The sequence below is a fragment of the Plasmodium malariae genome (genome assembly GCF_900090045.1).
Source record: "Plasmodium malariae genome assembly, chromosome: 14".
Taxonomy (NCBI): domain Eukaryota; phylum Apicomplexa; class Aconoidasida; order Haemosporida; family Plasmodiidae; genus Plasmodium; species Plasmodium malariae.
In genome coordinates, this window is record NC_041788.1 from 1,290,714 (window position 1) to 1,308,197 (window position 17,484).

A 17,484-nucleotide genomic window follows, 5' to 3' on the forward strand; every position below is an offset into this window, starting at 1 on the left:
ATTGAAAACTTAACAGCTATAGTTTATTTCAATTATTTTTTTGATTCATAAAAAAAAAAAAAATTATATATATATGTATATACTATATTGCATATATCATATATATAATGTATGATATACATTATATAGTATACGCAGATTTGTACAAAAGTAAGAAAAAGTAAATAAATTAAATTAGAAAAATTTTGTAGTAAGCAAACTGTGAAAGCTAAAAATTGTTATATGTACATATATACATATGTTCATTTGTGTATTTACGCATATATGTATAGAAATTATATAAATGTATATATATAATATTTAGTATAAACACTTAAGTATTTATGTATATATATATATATATATGATGTATGAGTTATTAGCAGGACACTTTTTAAATGACATTATATAATTTTGCATATTAAATTTATATTAAAAATACATGTTAACAAGATTCATTAGGTGAATCAGATGATAGGAAAAAAGTGATAATTAAATCATAAGAAACAAATTTTATAATGGTGTTAAAAAAAATGAAAAAATATAAATACATCATATTTATTTGTAAATCTTAATATTTACCATTTTTACATAATACGTTGCTTCATGATAATATATTATTATTAAATACAACACTATTAATATACAGTAGCACAGATTTGTGTAAATTATAGAAAACAATATTATAATACAAAGTACTAATAAAGGAAGTTCGTCCATAGAGATTAGAAGTCTTTTTTTTTTTTCTTTTTTTTTTATTTGCATAATCATAGAATATATATATATATATATATATAACATTTGGATTTATTGCTATATATAACTAAAAAGTTTTATAAAAATGTCTATGAAGGAGGATTACTATGATTACCTCTTTAAAAGTAAGTTACATATATAAATATATGTGTACCTATGAGTATACGTATTTATGGATATCTGTACACTGATAATCATACATATGAGTATGTGTCCCATTCGCAGACGTATTCGTAGGTGATGGACTAGTTTTGATATCATATTCATAGTTATTAATAAGTTGATATTATTTTTTGTCTTTCATTTTTTTTTTTCTATCTTGTATTACGTAGTTGTTCTGATAGGAGATTCGGGAGTAGGGAAATCAAACTTACTTTCCAGGTATGTGTGTACATATATACATGAAGGGGGTTGTATGCTTATTTTTTTGCTATTCTAAGTAGACATATTTGTATAATTCATTTAAACCTAAAATGAGTATATCACAACCAAAATAAAACGTATTAGAAAATATCTAATTAAACATTAGCATTACTTGCCACTAGAAAAAATAAAAAGAATTCATCATATAAAATGTGTGTGCAGATTAGATATCATATATTATTGTATTAGCGAATGCGTGTATATGTGCGTATGTATATACATGTTTATATTACTATATAAGATTATTTTGAATTTTATTTAAAAAAGAAGGCAATTCTGTAGAATAGATTAACAATATTTAGATGACATTCATATGTGCACATGCACATATATATATGTAATATTATTCATGATGTCCATTTTCCTTTTCCGGACTCCCTTTCGCCTGTAATTGCAGATTTACAAGGGACGAATTTAATTTAGAAAGTAAAAGTACAATAGGCGTAGAATTTGCCACTAAAAGTATTCAGTTAAAAAATAATAAAATTATAAAAGCTCAAATTTGGGATACAGCAGGTCAAGAAAGATACAGAGCCATCACCTCCGCATATTATCGAGGGGCAGTTGGTGCATTATTAGTTTATGATATTACAAAAAAAAATTCCTTTGAAAATATTGAAAAGTGGTTAAAAGAATTAAGAGAAAATGCTGATTCCAATATTGTTATTTTATTAGTTGGTAATAAAAGTGACCTAAAACATTTACGTGTAATAAATGATAATGATGCTACTCAATTTGCAAAGAAAGAAAAATTAGCTTTTATCGAAACTTCTGCTCTTGAAGCAACTAATGTGGAATTAGCGTTTCACCAGTTATTAAACGGTTAGCACGAGAACATGTACACACGTAAATGCGTGGTTGTTGTGTATTATGCATTCATGTATGTACATATGTTTGTTTGTATGTGTGTTTGTTTATATGTATGTTTGTGCTTATGTATGTTTGTGCTTATGTATGTTTGTGCTTATGTATGTTTGTGCTTATGTATGTTTGTTTATATGTATGTTTGTTTTTATATATGCTTGTACGCATGATAAATGTACATATATATTTGCCATATATGCTTTATCCCGACTTAACTTCTTAAAGTGCTTTTTAAAATAATTAGAGAAAATTGCACATATATAAATATATATACATCTTTGTTTTTTTTTCGCTTCTTAGAAATCTATAATGTCAAACAAAAAAAACAAGGCGCAAAAAATGAAGACAATTTATCGATACACCCTCGGGGAAAAAAAATAAATGTTTGAAGAAATAAAAAAAAATAAAATAATATACATTTTTAACAAAGCTTCATAGTAATATTTCTAAATAACAAATATTATTTGAAACTTGTTTTTTTATTTTTTTTTTCATTTCCAGGTTGACGATGATAATGACCAAAGTGAAGCAAAAAAGAAGTCGAAATGTTGTTGATATTCTTACAAATTATCTTTTTTTCTTTTTTTTTTTAAATTCAACCAAAAAAAAATTATAGATACAACACTTTTTTTTTTTTTTTTTTTTCTTTTTTTATTATATATTTGTTATTGTTATAAATTTTTTTATTATGAAACGTTTTTCATTTAATAATTTTTAGCTAATATATAAAAACAGTATTATTAATTTAAATGTTTTAATATATTTTTTATTTAAAATTGCTGCCTCATAGTTTATTAGAATTTTGCTAAAAAAGGAATAACTAAAAGTAAAAAAAGTTAATAATTCAATTAAAGGGTAAAGAGTAATATACAAATATGTAATTATATATATATATATGAATATACATATATCTTTTTCATTTGTTCCATTTTTTTTTTTTTTTTTTTTAAGTACTATTACTTCCATGTTTTTTCAGCAAAACAAATAATGTTGAAAGAATATTCATTAAAAATTTACAAATAATTCGTAAACCGTATGGTCTGACTAATTTTCCTGTTTACATTCTCAACAGGTTAAATAGCTCTTAGTTGGTGCATGTATATGGGTGTATTTATGTTTTACACTTACGTATTTACATTTTTGTTTTCTTTTTATTTGTGTAATTTTTATTTCAATGTGCTTTTCCATCCATTGGAAAAGTTACGTGTAAAAATTGATTTTCTATTAAGAAAAAGTATTTTAAATATTTTTTCACGCATGTATACATACAATATATATATAAATATATTATTTTTTTTTGTTGCGCGTACTTGTGCTTACATGCATACGTCCATATACATGTATATTTACAACTGTTTATATTGTGTTATTTTATTTTTATTATATCTCTTTTTTGCATTTATTTTTATTTTTCTTCTAAAAAAACATTCACTGTTCTTTTACAACTTTATTTTGAATAATAATTCAATTTAATCTTTCTCAAAAAGTTGTAAAGTAAAATATGGTTTTTCATGTATACGTTCTATTTCCTTTTTTCGGCTAATTTGCACATTTTTTTGGAAAATTTATTAAAATATTTGTCAGACAGTACTAAAATATTTATTATATATATTTATCTCACAATTATCAGATTTTTATTGGGTACATTTATAGTCGCTTTTTAACAAAATATTCGTTAGTTAAAAGTCACAATGGTTTAATTCCTTAATTGCAAATTTGTTTATTTGCCCATTTGTTTATTTGCCCATTTGTTTATTTGCCCATTTGTTTATTTGCCCATTTGTTTATTTGCCCATTTGTTTATTTGCCCATTTATTTATTCGCTTATATATTCACTCGTAATTATTTTTTCCATTTTTAAGTTAATTTATTTTTCTCACCTTTCTGATCAAAATTTTATAACGGATATTTTGAAAAAATCACATTCAAGACATATAAAACAATGTATTATTAAGATTTGTTTTTCACTTGTTTTTATGGATAGACAATACCCCAGCTGACAATAAAATAATAAAGTATATAAAAATCGTTTGTATCACTTAAATATACTAATTTCTTTACTTTTTAAATATTATAAAGAGGAAAAAAAAAAAATGGAAGAAAGGAATGTTCTCGAATATGCAGAAGTTATAATTGACAGACAAAGGGACAAGATTAATGAGTTGGAAAAAAAGTTACTAGAATTAAGAAGTAGTAGTGAAGAGTTACAAAAAAATGCTTTGAAAAATGATGAAGAAAATAAAACATTGAGGTTGGAATTAAATAGAAAAAATGAGAATGATATGCTTTTAAGCATGCAAATGAATAAAGGAAATGAATTTCTTCAAAAAATTAGTGTATTAGAAAAACAACTACTTAAAAGAGATACACTTTTAGAAGAACTAAATAATTTACTAAAAAAAAGGAAATATGAATATGAAATATTATTACAGGAAAAAGAAAATCTTATAAACACAATTAATACGCTAAGGATTGATATATGTAAAAGTAAAAAGGATGAAAACTTAAAACAACAGGAATTTTTACATAATGAAAAAGAAAATGAAAAACTCTTAAATTTATATAAAAATAATAACGAAGAATTGAACATAACCAAAAGATGTTTAATACAAATTGAGAGTGAATTGCATATGTATAAAAAACAAAACGAACAACAAAAAATTGAAATTCAAAAATTGTACAAAATAATTAGTTGTATGAATAAAGAAAGAATACTAACACCTCCAGTAATATTAGCATTACAAAATGATTATGGAAAAAAATTAAAAAATAAAAGTATAAATGAACATGTTCAACTAAAAGCTATTCAAGATTCTTCACCAAGTATTATTACCAATAAGGAAAATAAGTTAACCACATTAAAGCAAATGAATAATGAAAAAAACACACAAGAAAAATTAGCATACAGTGAAAACTTATTAAAATTAAACCTAATGCAATCAGAAGAGCAAAAAGATTTATTTAATAAAATAGTAGAAATGTTGAATAGAATAAAAGATACAAAAACTATCGATAACAAAGTTGATTTTTTTTTTTCATCCAATGTTTTACATTATTTTCGAAGAAATACAGCAGGTAAATTGACATCTCCGAATAATTCGTCAATAAATAATTCAGATGGTTCAACAACCGAATCGGAAGATGGATTAGATCAATTTTCCAACGTTAGTTCCTATATAGATTCTAAAAAACAGATGTACAAAAAAAAGACAAGGAAAAAAAAGGAGAAAAAAACAAGAAAAAAAAAAAAAAAAAAAAAAAAAAAAAAATGAAAGATGACACAGTGCATATGTATTCATCAGCTAAGATAAATAAAATGGATAAAATTATAAAGAAAAAGTATGAGCAAAAAGGAAAATGTAGCATAACAGGTACGGATGACAACACATGTGACCATTATATGAGTACGGATAGCATAAGTACTGAGAGTGCGAACGTGAGTGATAACAGCATGAGGAATAGTAGCATGGAGAATAGCATCCTGAGGAATAATAGTGTGAGCAATAGTAGCGGAAGTTATGATTATTCTTCTGACTTTAATACAAGTAATGAAGAATTCAAATCCGAGGATAGATCAAGAAGTGATACGGAAGAAACGGATAATGCCCATTTAAAGGATAAATATAGTTATAATAAGGGGGAAAAGTATAATTTGTTAAATTATGAAAATTATAAAGAGAGATTTATAGGAGTCACAAATAAAGAAATTTTTATTTATAATAAAAAAAATGACGAAGAACCAATGTACATAATAAGATGTAAAAATTTAAAAAGAATAAAAATGTTATATAATAATCAAATATATGTTATTAAGCATACACCTTTTTATAATATTTCAGAAAAGCATTATTTTTTAATAAAAAACGATGATAAATCTTTAAGGATATTTTATGCTTTGCAGTACGCCGGATTTATAAAGGAAAACAAGGATAAATTTATAGGAGATCAAGAAAATAAAAAAAATTATATGTTCAGACGAAATAATAATTATAATGATAATAAAATTCAAAATTTAAATAATCAATCTGAAAGGAATTCTTGTTATACAAAATTAAACTCTACCACACCAGAAGTAATGGTAAATATCTTTACCCCGAATGGAATAGATGAAAGCGGGAAAGACGTGCCTTATACATGCAATAATGTATTATTGAAAGGAGATCCAAAAAATAATCATCTAATATTTATAAATTTTGAAAAAAAAAATTCTTTTATTAATTGTGAAAATTATTATAAGAAATATAAAAATAATAAATTCATCCTCTACTTTAACAGTTTTAAAGATCAACATATTATAATACCTAAAACCAAAGACAGCGCAAATCTTTTACATGTTATTTTAAATAAGATGATCTGGAAAAATTCTAATCATAATAAGGAAGTGTGTAACAAACCAATGCATTCTGATGGTGACATCAAAAGCTCTACTGCATCTTCATACACTTATGATAAATTTACAAAGAGAATAGATAACTATAAAGATATCGAAGAAACACTTGAAAGGAGAGAACGAAAAGAAATAAAAGGAGTAAAGAAAAGAGGAATAAACAAAGGAAAAGAAGGTGAGCATGAGTATAAAAATGAGAGTTATCGAAAAAGTGAGAGTCAAAGAAAAAGAGAAATCGAAAGAGAAGGAAGCGCAAAAGAAAGTGTAAGAGAAAGCGCAAAAAAAAGTGTAAGAGAAAGCGCAAAAGAGAGTGTAAGAGAAAGCGCAAGAGAGAGTATAAGAGAAAGTGCAAGAGAGAGTATAAGAAAAAGCAAAGGAGGAAGCAGAGGAGGCAGCGAAGGAGAAAGCAAAGGAGGAAGCGAAGGAGGAAAAGAAAGTGATACGGGAAGAACAAAGAATGATACACCTTCACTTGGTAGCACTTCAAGTAAAAAGGGAGACACATTTTTGATAAAAGACAACGTTCTATATATATCTAAAGATGGTACCCCCTTTAAAAAAGATCAAGTAGATTTTAATGATTATAATACTTTCAAATTTATGAATAAAAACTTGAAAATTTTGAAAGATGACTATCTTAATGAATTGACATTTGTCAAAAGTGAAGAAAATAAGGACGAAGAAACATACATTTTTCAGTATCCTAAGAGAGAGAAATATAATCATTTAGTATCCAAATTAAATAATAATAATTTTGATGTAATAGAAAAAGATTTATACGATAAAATAAAAAAGGAAGATAAAAAAGATGAAGATGAAACAAAAATGATTGATAATAAATCAGAAACAAAAGATGAAGAAGAGGTAGGTAAAAAAGAAAAAGCAGATCAATTTATAAAAAATAATCAAGTTGTAGTTATTGAAAAGGGTGTTCTGTCTATTTATAAAGATTATGGTAATGAAAATTCTGTTCCAATAATGAGATTTATATCTGATTCTTCTGATGTTCATGCAAACGAACAGAATGGAGAAATTAGTATAAAAGATAGTTCAAAGGATTCCAACGAAAAAATAGTTCTTGATTGCCTAAATAAAACAGAATTCCATAGATGGAAAAGCGCATTATGTTTCGGTGGATTTATAAAAGGTGAAAATATCAGTATCTCCTATATGAATTTAAAAAAACATATATTTTCTATAAATTTATTTGATAATTTAAATATAAAAAGTTTAGTGCATGTTGAAGGTAAATTCATATATATCTACCCAAATAATAAAATTAACAAGCCATTATTTTCATTTGACAAAGAAAAGATAGAATTGACTTTGTTTCCAGAATTAAGGAAAATACGAATTTATTTACAAAGAGAAACTATATATGAACAGCGATATGATATAACAATTCCGTTAGCACGTGATTTTACCAGCATTAAAGAACAAATAGAAAAAAATAATTTTCATACATTAAGCAGCAAAAAAACGCAAAAAATTAAAAAACCATTCGTTTTATGCAAATCAAATATCATTGCTATACATAAAGATAAATATAAATTAAAACCAGAACTGATATTAGAAAAAAAAAATTGTACTGTTTCATTTGATAAAAATAAACATATTATCACCTTCAAAATTAAAAATAAATTTGATACTGCTCGTGAAGATACAAAAACTATAACTTTAACCAATGAAATTAATTTCAATAAATGGATGGTTACACTAAAATTGGCCTCATTTATACCAGGTTATAATTTTGAAGGAAGTATCACTTTTCCTACCATTGCTTTTGGACATACTTGTCCTGAAGCAGCTAGCTTACTTAAGAAAAGAAGTTCACTCATGAATTTATTCAAAAAGTAAAAAAAAAGGAAAAAGAAAAAAGAAATAAAGGCTAACTGGGTGAGCTACATATGAGTAATAATAAGAAGAGGATATTTTATAAAAAAGAACAATTAAAATACTTATTAATATGTAGTTATGAAAACGAAGACACATATGTATTAAAAAGAAAATATATAATATTCCCTCTTTACGCTGAAAAATTTTTAGCTATTTGACTATTAGCTATATTTGCATAATTTTTGAACGTGTACCAAAGATTTTTAGTACATCAAAGGGAATAATATAATTATCATTGATATATTAAAATCATATGCATGGTGTTATATGTTCATCAACACGAAAGTTATAGTAACATTTATTTAATGGTTCAATAATAAAAAAAAAAAAAACAAAAATCATAATCAAAAATTTCATATTTATACTGTTTTGAATTACCATTCCAAATGTAATTTTTTGAATGTTAATTGGAAATATGAAGTTTTAAAAGAATATAAAAGGAGATATAAGGACAAAAAGATGTATTAGAGTGATCCATGATGAAATATTTTTATTATGATGAATAAATATGTAGTTACATTTTTATTAATTTTATTTATTTTTAAACATATGTTTGTTTTCTTAAACAACTATTAAATGAATTTATTGATTTATATAACTTAGTTTTTACTTCTTAAATATTGATATAGCGTATTTATGAAAAGGAAAAACTAATACATGAAAATTTATATATGTTTTTTTTTTAATGTTTCTTTATTTTTCCCTTTTGTTTTATTTCTCTAAGAACTTTTGTAATGTACATGAATGTATGTTCCATACATATACTATTTAAAATCATTAACTTTTTTTTGTTTTATTATATTTTTCCTGTTTTTGTGTGTTATTCGTTAAATTTTACATTTACCAACCATTACACTTGTACATATTAGCAACATGATATTTTAAGAATTTGAACAATGCTAAACGTCTTTCTTAATTTTAAACTTCCTTTTTTCAGTTATCTTTTATTTTCATCGTATCAATAAAATAATTTAAATATTTTATAAGCAAAATATAACGTTTTCAAACAACAAATTGCTAAATTGCATTTGTTTTTCCCTATTTAATATTTTATTTTTATTTTTTATTTTTTTGTTGTATGTGTGTATGCATAGATGTTTGTAATAGTAAAAGTGCTAATTTTATTTTCATAACTGAATTTTAAAATTCTATGTAAAACAATGTTTTTTTATTTTATTTTATTTTTAATTTTACTCTAATTTTTTTTTTTTTTTTCCTTATAAAGAAGAGCATTGGACATATATACTCATTAAAAGAAATACATTTCACTCATAAATTATTTTATAATATTTCCTTTTTTTTCCGTATTTACAAAATAACAAATATGCGAGCATGTAGTAAAGAAAAATGAATGTAATAATAGATTAAGATTTCCGTATAAAATTAAAACATTATTTTTGTTTCGAAATTTTTTCTTTAAAAAATATATGGAAAATATACTGTAAATTTCATGTGATACATATTAAAACAAAAAAAAATTTAACCATATTTTTTACTTCAAAAAATGACACAGAACCTTATTATTCGAATAAATGTAATTTTACATGCATATGATATACACATACTCATATATATATACATATACAAATATACATTGCATTACTGATGCGCATATTACCTAAAATTTTTTCATGTTGATAAATAAAGCTGTAAAGGCCTTATTTATTCCCATCTGTAGAAGAAACATATGTTAATTTTTTTTTTTTCCCTTTTCCTTTTTTTATAATAGAAACCTTTATTTAATAACACAAGCAGAATTAAGAGAATTCTTTTTAATATAGAGAATAAGCACAGGGGAAAATATCATTCCTCTTTTAAAAGATACTTTTCTATAGGTAAAATTTAAATTTATATAAAATATAATACAGTTCTTTTTTTTTTTTTTTTTACACACACACAAACGTGGTGCATGATTTTAAATAATTGAAGTAATAACTTCTTTATAAATATTATATATATTTAACAAGTTCCGCTTACATATGCAATGTTTTACCTATTTGTGCATGTTACCCTTTTTTTATACAGATACGGTAAAGGTACCTAGGCTAGGTGATTCAATTACAGAAGGTACTATAAGTGAATGGAAAAAAAAAGTTGGTGATTATGTTAGGACAGATGAAACGTTAACAGTTATCGACACTGATAAAGTTAGTGTTGACATAAATGCAAAATCATGTGGAGCTTTATCTAAAATATTTGCAGAAGCTGGAGACATTGTTTTAGTTGATGCCCCACTATGTGAAATAGATACTTCAGTAGAACCACCTCAAATTATCGCAGAAAAAAAAGATGAAATAGAAAATGAAAAAGTAATGAACACTAATAATGAGAAAATAGAACGTGAAAAAGATGAAAATTTATTCAAAGGAAGCAATGTGAATATAAAAGAAACGGAAAAACAAGTAAATAATGAAAACAAATTAGGCCTCTCCTATGAATTGACAAGCGAACGAACAGAAAAAAGAGTTCGTATGTTACCAATAAGAAAACGAATCGCGGAAAGGTTAAAGGAATCGCAAAATACGTGCGCTTTATTAACAACTTTTAACGAATGCGATATGAGTAAAGTAATAGTCTTAAGAAATGAATTAAAAGATACATTTCAAAAAAAGTATGAGTGTAAATTAGGATTTGTATCCTTATTTATATATGCTTCAACATTAGCTTTAAAAAAAATGCCACAAGTAAATGCATATATTGAAAATGATGAAATTGTTTATAAGAATTATATAGACATTTCTGTAGCAGTAGCTACACCTAATGGGTTAACTGTTCCAGTTATTCGTGATTGTCAAAATAAAAAATTACCACAACTAGAATTAGCATTATCTGAATTAGCTACAAAGGCAAGAAATAATAAATTATCTTTAGATGATTTCACTGGTGGTACATTTACTATATCTAATGGAGGAGTATTTGGTAGCATGTTAAGTACTCCTATTGTTAACATGCCCCAGTCTGCTATTCTAGGTATGCACACAATAAAAAATAGAGCAGTTGTTGTTAATAATGAAATTGTTATAAGACCCATTATGTACCTAGCCTTAACCTATGATCATAGATTATTGGATGGAAGAGATGCTGTGCAATTTTTATCTGCAATAAAAGATTACATAGAAAACCCTAATCTTATGTTAATAGATTGAAGGGAGTCATGGAAGTGCTAAATATATGCGCATGTATATATATATATATATATATATATATATATATATATATATATATGTATTCTTTATATTGTACTTACTCCCCACCTTTTTTTCATTTCACCCTTTTTAATCTTACCCGATTTATCTGTAATATTAACTATAATTCAGCCTAAATTTATCAACTAATACGTGTACATGGTTGTCGAAACTGTTCAGATTATAATAAGAATTAAAACAACATAGTATACGTGTATTTACCTATTTTTAATAATATGAATATTTTCTTATAAAATATATATATATATTTACCATTAAAAATATATCCAAAGAATAGTACATTTTTCTTGGCATAAATAAAGTTTTTCATTTTATACTTTTCCTTTGGACATGCCTTTTCCTTTTTTCTTTATATATTTTATCCATATAACACCTTAAATAAGAACAATATTTAATTACAAACGTTGTATGCTCATCTACGTCATATCTTTAAGTAAATGAAATATTAAGATTATGTGCACATATATATTCATATACTGTTAAATCATTCTTAAATTAATTTCTTCTTTTTTTCCTTGATTGTAATAAAATAAAATTAGCTACATGTTAAGAAAACATCATATAAGGAACATAATTCTTCTGGACACATATGTGTATTAAATTAAATTGTGTTTTAAAGCTTTTTTTTTTTTTTATATAGTAAAATTATATTAATATTAATATTCATTTTTGTTTTTGTTTTACTTTTGTAGTGGAAAATTTAATTCATAACATATAAAATATAGTTGAATACGTGAAGGGATAAAACAAATATGCAGTAACTCACATAAAAAAATAACACAAAATAGAATGCGTCAATAAAATAAACTATAAAAAAAAGGTTATTCCATAATTAATAGTATCATTATGATAATAAAAATGATAAATCATAATGGCTTTCTATTTTACTCATTAGAAATATCCTTTCCAGCGTTTTCCACCTGCAATTGGAACAAAGTTATATATATTATGTGTGAATAAGAAGCTGATGTACACTTATTAAATGGCTGAAAAATAGACATAATAATATGAACATAGGAATGTAATAAATGACCAAATAAAAATAACAAAAATAATGAATTCCCCAATTAGCAATTACATATGTATAGCAAAGTTTACGAAACGTATATGACTAAAATTAAGCAGTATATATATATGTATTATGTATATATCTACGTGTGAATTTTCCTCTTCCAATAATTTCATTTGTTCCTGGTTATACAAGTCGTCTATCCATACTAATAATGAAAAAAAAAAAAAAGAATTGTGTATTTTTTAAAAAGAATTATTCTAAAAATAAAACAAAGAGTAATATAAAACAATACGGAGAAATAGTAAACCTGGTTTATACTGATCCATCTTTTTAGTTTTGGAATAGTTTACATAAATTTTCTTTCCATTCAATTCAAAATTATTCATATTATATAACGCGTGTTTGGCATCTTCTTTTTCTACGTATTCTATAAATGCGAAACCTCTGTTTTTTTCTTAAAAAAGAAAAAGGAATAACGAGAATGGTAAGTTTTTTTTATTTTTTTATTGTACTGTTTTATATATCGAAATAGTTAAAGAAAACTTAGAGATGTAATAATTATATGCAAAATATAAAGAAATAGAAGATGTAATTTCCACCCCCTTTCTTTTTTAATTGCAGTACTTGTAACTACATTCACAGGAATTTCTATATTCCTTATATCACCGAATGATGAAAAAATGTCATACAAACTCTTTTCATCTAATGTCTCATCAATTCCACCTACAAATAATATTTCAGCAGCATCATCAGCCATATTTGACTTTTTAAATTTTAAAACATTAAATTAGTAAGACTATAAATTTTTTTACATTTTCGATTTAAGTAATGCAAATAAGTACATAAACATATATACATATATATATATATATATATATATATATATATATATATATATATATATGTACATATATTGTAGCTCCCTAAATTGTTAACTACATAAAGGTGATAATTTCACCATATTGAAAAAAAAGAAAAAAATTTTATTGTTGTAATTATAGTAAAAATGATTGAAAAAATATATAATTTTCAAAAAGGAATTTTTAGCATGTATTTTTTTCTTGTGCGTATTACAAGAATATTTCATTTTATGAATGTGAAAAATCTATTACGTAATAATAAATATAAATTTTTTTGCCATTTTTTTTTTTTTTTCATTCAGAATAATTTTACTAAGTTAATACTCTTAACTTTTTTGAATATGTCAGATATGGCAAAATATATAAAAAATTTTATGTTTAAAAAAGATACGTTAAAGGCTTAATATATGTAGAACATACACTTTGGGAAGTACTAATTATATAAATAAATTTGATACTTCCAAATTAATACTACGTTTAATAAGCATATGCTCAAAAAAAAGAATAATCTATATTGTTCAGAAATCTAACATGAAAATATTTGAAAGAAAATTTTTAAAACAAAAGATATTTCCATAATTTTTTTTTGTTAATTCTAACTTAAAAAACTTGTTTATATATATAAAATTATTAGAAAAAACCAATTATCATAACGTATAAAAAAAATTTAACGCTGTATTAAAAATTGTCTATAAAAAATTATAATAAAAATATGAGAATATTCTTAACATGTAATTACATTAAATTCGAATATGTCATTTTTGTCATTATAGGAAAGATACAAAATATATATACCGTTCTTAATATTTCAATGTATTAACATTTTGATTTTTTTCTTTTTTCATATAATCAGAAAAGTATCCACGAAAAACTTGTATGCTATTTGGAAGATACATTTTTATAATTATTATTTTATATGTAATATAAGAATATATCTATATAAGGTCAAAACAATATTAATCCTTTTCTAAATGGAAAAATGTATTTAAAACAATAATTGGCTTAATTCTATTTTTATTGTACTTGTCAGAAACATATTTTTGTTTTTGTTGTTCCTGACATTTTATGCTTTTCTTCTAACAATACTGTTATTAACAAACGTATTTAAATCATATTCTTCTCATTAAAATCTCATCATTTATTTTATTTTGCTATAATTTCTTGTTATTATAGAATTTTTTTTTTTTACACACATTATGTATTTAAGCTAGGTCAAAATATCAGTGAACCTTTTTTTCGTTCTGATTCTCCGTACACTTTGTTTAAAAAAACAAAAAGATAATATTTTAATATACTTCGTTTATATTTGTATATATATATGTCTACTTGTAGATAATATACATGTCCGCATGCGAGAGTTATTCATAGATGATAATTCGAATATGATATATTTTGAAATTGTCTTATTTGGCGTAATATTATATTTTTAGTTCGAGTTAAAAATCAATATAATTCCACTTCTTTTTCTTATTTCTTTTCATTTTATTTACGTTTTGTACATTTTGTTTTATCTACGCCTTGTACTTTTTGCTTTATCTATCTTTTGCACTTCTTGTTTTGTTTACGTTTCGCACTACTTGTTTTGTTTGTGTTTTACACTACTTGTTTTGTTTACATTTTACACTACTCATTTTGTTTACATTTTACACTACTCATTTTGTTTACGTTTTACACTACTCGTTTTGTTTATGTTTTATGCTATTTGTCTTGTTTATTCTTTGCATTTCTTGTACTACTTCTTGTGCTAATTTTCCTTGCTTCAAACTTTTTTTGCTGCTTTTCCCCTTATCCAATTGCGACTATTTTATCATTGACCACATTTGACTTAGCAATTTTATCATACCTCACTCTTTTCCATTTGCTACAATCGTTTCTTGCATTATTAGTTGCTCTAAAAAAAAAAAAAAGAAATTTCATATATTAGTTAAAATAAAAAGTTGCGCAACAATGAATACGTCTAATTCGAAAAACGAAAAAAATCTCTTAATTTATGATAAATCAAGTAAAATAGGATGTATATATTTTATAGGTATTAGCAGCAATCTGTATAGAGGGAAAATAATTCTAAAAAAAAATAGCATTAGTGATAAAATAGTGAGATATACCAATTTAAATGATAACTTGTTGCTAATAAAAAATGGAAATTTTAACTTCAAACAGACGGCTATATTAATCAAAGGAATAACTATATTTCTACATAGACAATTAGAAGTGCTGCTAACCGATTTTTATTCTATGTACAAGAGATGTTTATTTAATAGCTTAAATGCAAATAACGAATTAAAAGGAATTTTAAAAAAATATAAAACGAATAAAAAATTTAAAATAAAAAAAAATATTATGTATTTACAAGATGCTGCAAATAGAAGTAGTAATAATGATATATTAATGAACAACACGTCTAATTATTTAAATAAAAACAAAAACATTGCAAATATAAATGATATAATGTTAAAAGAAAGTAATGAAATGTATATCAACGATTATAATTTTGGAAATGATGATATTCATAATGATCAAAATGTTATATATCAAGATATGCTAACCAATTCATCTTCTTTTGAGTGTTCAAAATTTAATAACTTTTATACGATTAATAACGGGATGTATAATTTAAATACCATAGGAACTAAAGGTGAAACAAAAACACAAAGAGATACGAATAATATATTATTAAAACTTAATTTGCAGGATGAAAAAAAAAGTAAACATATAGAAAAAAATAACTATTCAAATGTTAGTTTATTTGTAAGTAAAAATTTAGATAGAAAGAACTTTTCTTTGAGTATAATGAATAACAGCTTATTTATAAATGGTGATGCTATAAATAGCAAAATAGAAAAAAATATGGAAAATATATATGATCAAAATAAAAAAAATAAGAATAAAAGAAATTTTGCACAAATTGATGAAGAAATACTCTTACGCGATGACACATGGAAGAATATAAAAATAAACAAAAAAAAAAAGGTACTATCCTTTTTTGATGACCATTTGGAAAATATTAATAACTTCTTTCATTTTTTAAATAACAGTATTCAGGGGAAAAACTCAGTAAATAATAATAATTATATACCAATTTTCAATTTTCATGAACCCACAAAGAATTACTTTTCTTTGGATGCTAGAGAAGAATTATACAATATATTTGATAAAAAGTTAATAGAAAATGAAAAGTGTAATATGCAGACCGATAACACCAAGCTACTTCAAACTAAATCAACATTATCTTCTCTAAATGAAAAAACGAGAAAAGGAATGAATGATCTAAATATGGAAAAGTTAAGAGGAAAGTTTAATGATGATTATTTCATGAACATAGAATTAGAACATAACCAAGATAAGAGAAAATATCCAAGAAAATCAGCTAATTATTTTATGAACAATGAAGACCTTGTTGATTACAATTTTGATAGGATAAGTGATTCACACGACATCAGTTCTGAACAGCAGAAGTTAAATCATAGAGAGCCTCGTTGCAACAACATAGGCAGAACAGATATAGGTAATAATAATAATAATAATAACAATAATAATAACAATAACAGTAGTAGTGGTAGTGGTAGTGGTAGTAATATGTATTTTCAATATAACTATGCCTGTAACACATTTAGCGACACTTTTAAAGAAACTCTAAGTGTCCCTTCGAGTAAATTAGTTAAAAGAAGATCTTTTACTTCATCACAATATAAACAAAATGAAGAATTAATAAGATTAAAAGATTACATAAATAAATTAAGCGAAAAAAACCCTAATGCTTTAGAAATTGATCGAATATTCCCTATAAACAAAACATCAGACAAAAGTATTTCAATAATATTCTATAATTTGCTTGTTCTAGCATCAAATGACGAAATAGATTTATATCAAAAATTCCCTAGTGATAAAATTCTCATACAAGTACGATGAAATCGGTAGAAAAAATATAAAGAAAAGCTAAAAATTTTTTTCTTCTTTTTTTTTTTTCCTTTTTTATTTTTCTTTACCTTTTTTAAAAGACAAAATGGCATAATTAAAGTCAAACTAATTAACAAAAAGACATATAAAGACAAATATCACATAAATACAAAAAGGTGGTAGCATTTTAAATGTTCCTTTTTA

General features: G+C 23.9%; 5 protein-coding genes across 5 annotated transcripts; 4 read left to right on the forward strand and 1 right to left on the reverse strand.

Annotated features, from left to right (window-relative positions):
- Nucleotides 1–820: 820 nt before the first annotated feature.
- Nucleotides 821–2,577, forward strand: RAB11a (ras-related protein Rab-11A, putative; the record flags this gene model as incomplete). Its single annotated transcript, XM_029007935.1, has 5 exons — nucleotides 821–860; nucleotides 1,068–1,116; nucleotides 1,556–1,980; nucleotides 2,323–2,405; nucleotides 2,524–2,577. The coding sequence occupies 5 exons, from the start codon at nucleotides 821–823 to the stop codon at nucleotides 2,575–2,577; spliced, it is 651 nt and encodes a 216-aa protein (XP_028864274.1).
- Nucleotides 2,578–4,115: 1,538 nt separating this feature from the next.
- PmUG01_14037400 (conserved Plasmodium protein, unknown function) lies at nucleotides 4,116–8,266 on the forward strand (the record flags this gene model as incomplete). Its single annotated transcript, XM_029007936.1, is given in 2 exon segments — nucleotides 4,116–5,279; nucleotides 5,294–8,266. 2 exon segments carry the CDS (start codon nucleotides 4,116–4,118, stop codon nucleotides 8,264–8,266), a joined length of 4,137 nt encoding a protein of 1,378 aa, XP_028864275.1.
- A 1,543-nt stretch (nucleotides 8,267–9,809) lies between these two features.
- On the forward strand, nucleotides 9,810–11,451 carry PmUG01_14037500 (dihydrolipoyllysine-residue succinyltransferase component of 2-oxoglutarate dehydrogenase complex, putative; the record flags this gene model as incomplete). Its single annotated transcript, XM_029007937.1, has 3 exons — nucleotides 9,810–9,839; nucleotides 10,035–10,140; nucleotides 10,331–11,451. 3 exons carry the CDS (start codon nucleotides 9,810–9,812, stop codon nucleotides 11,449–11,451), a joined length of 1,257 nt encoding a protein of 418 aa, XP_028864276.1.
- Nucleotides 11,452–12,395: 944 nt separating this feature from the next.
- PmUG01_14037600 (RNA-binding protein, putative) lies at nucleotides 12,396–13,280 on the reverse strand (the record flags this gene model as incomplete). Its single annotated transcript, XM_029007938.1, has 4 exons — nucleotides 12,396–12,431; nucleotides 12,667–12,728; nucleotides 12,831–12,977; nucleotides 13,148–13,280. The coding sequence occupies 4 exons, from the start codon at nucleotides 13,278–13,280 to the stop codon at nucleotides 12,396–12,398; spliced, it is 378 nt and encodes a 125-aa protein (XP_028864277.1).
- A 2,050-nt stretch (nucleotides 13,281–15,330) lies between these two features.
- On the forward strand, nucleotides 15,331–17,292 carry PmUG01_14037700 (conserved Plasmodium protein, unknown function; the record flags this gene model as incomplete). Its single annotated transcript, XM_029007939.1, has 1 exon — nucleotides 15,331–17,292. One exon carries the CDS (start codon nucleotides 15,331–15,333, stop codon nucleotides 17,290–17,292), a length of 1,962 nt encoding a protein of 653 aa, XP_028864278.1.
- Nucleotides 17,293–17,484: the final 192 nt, after the last annotated feature.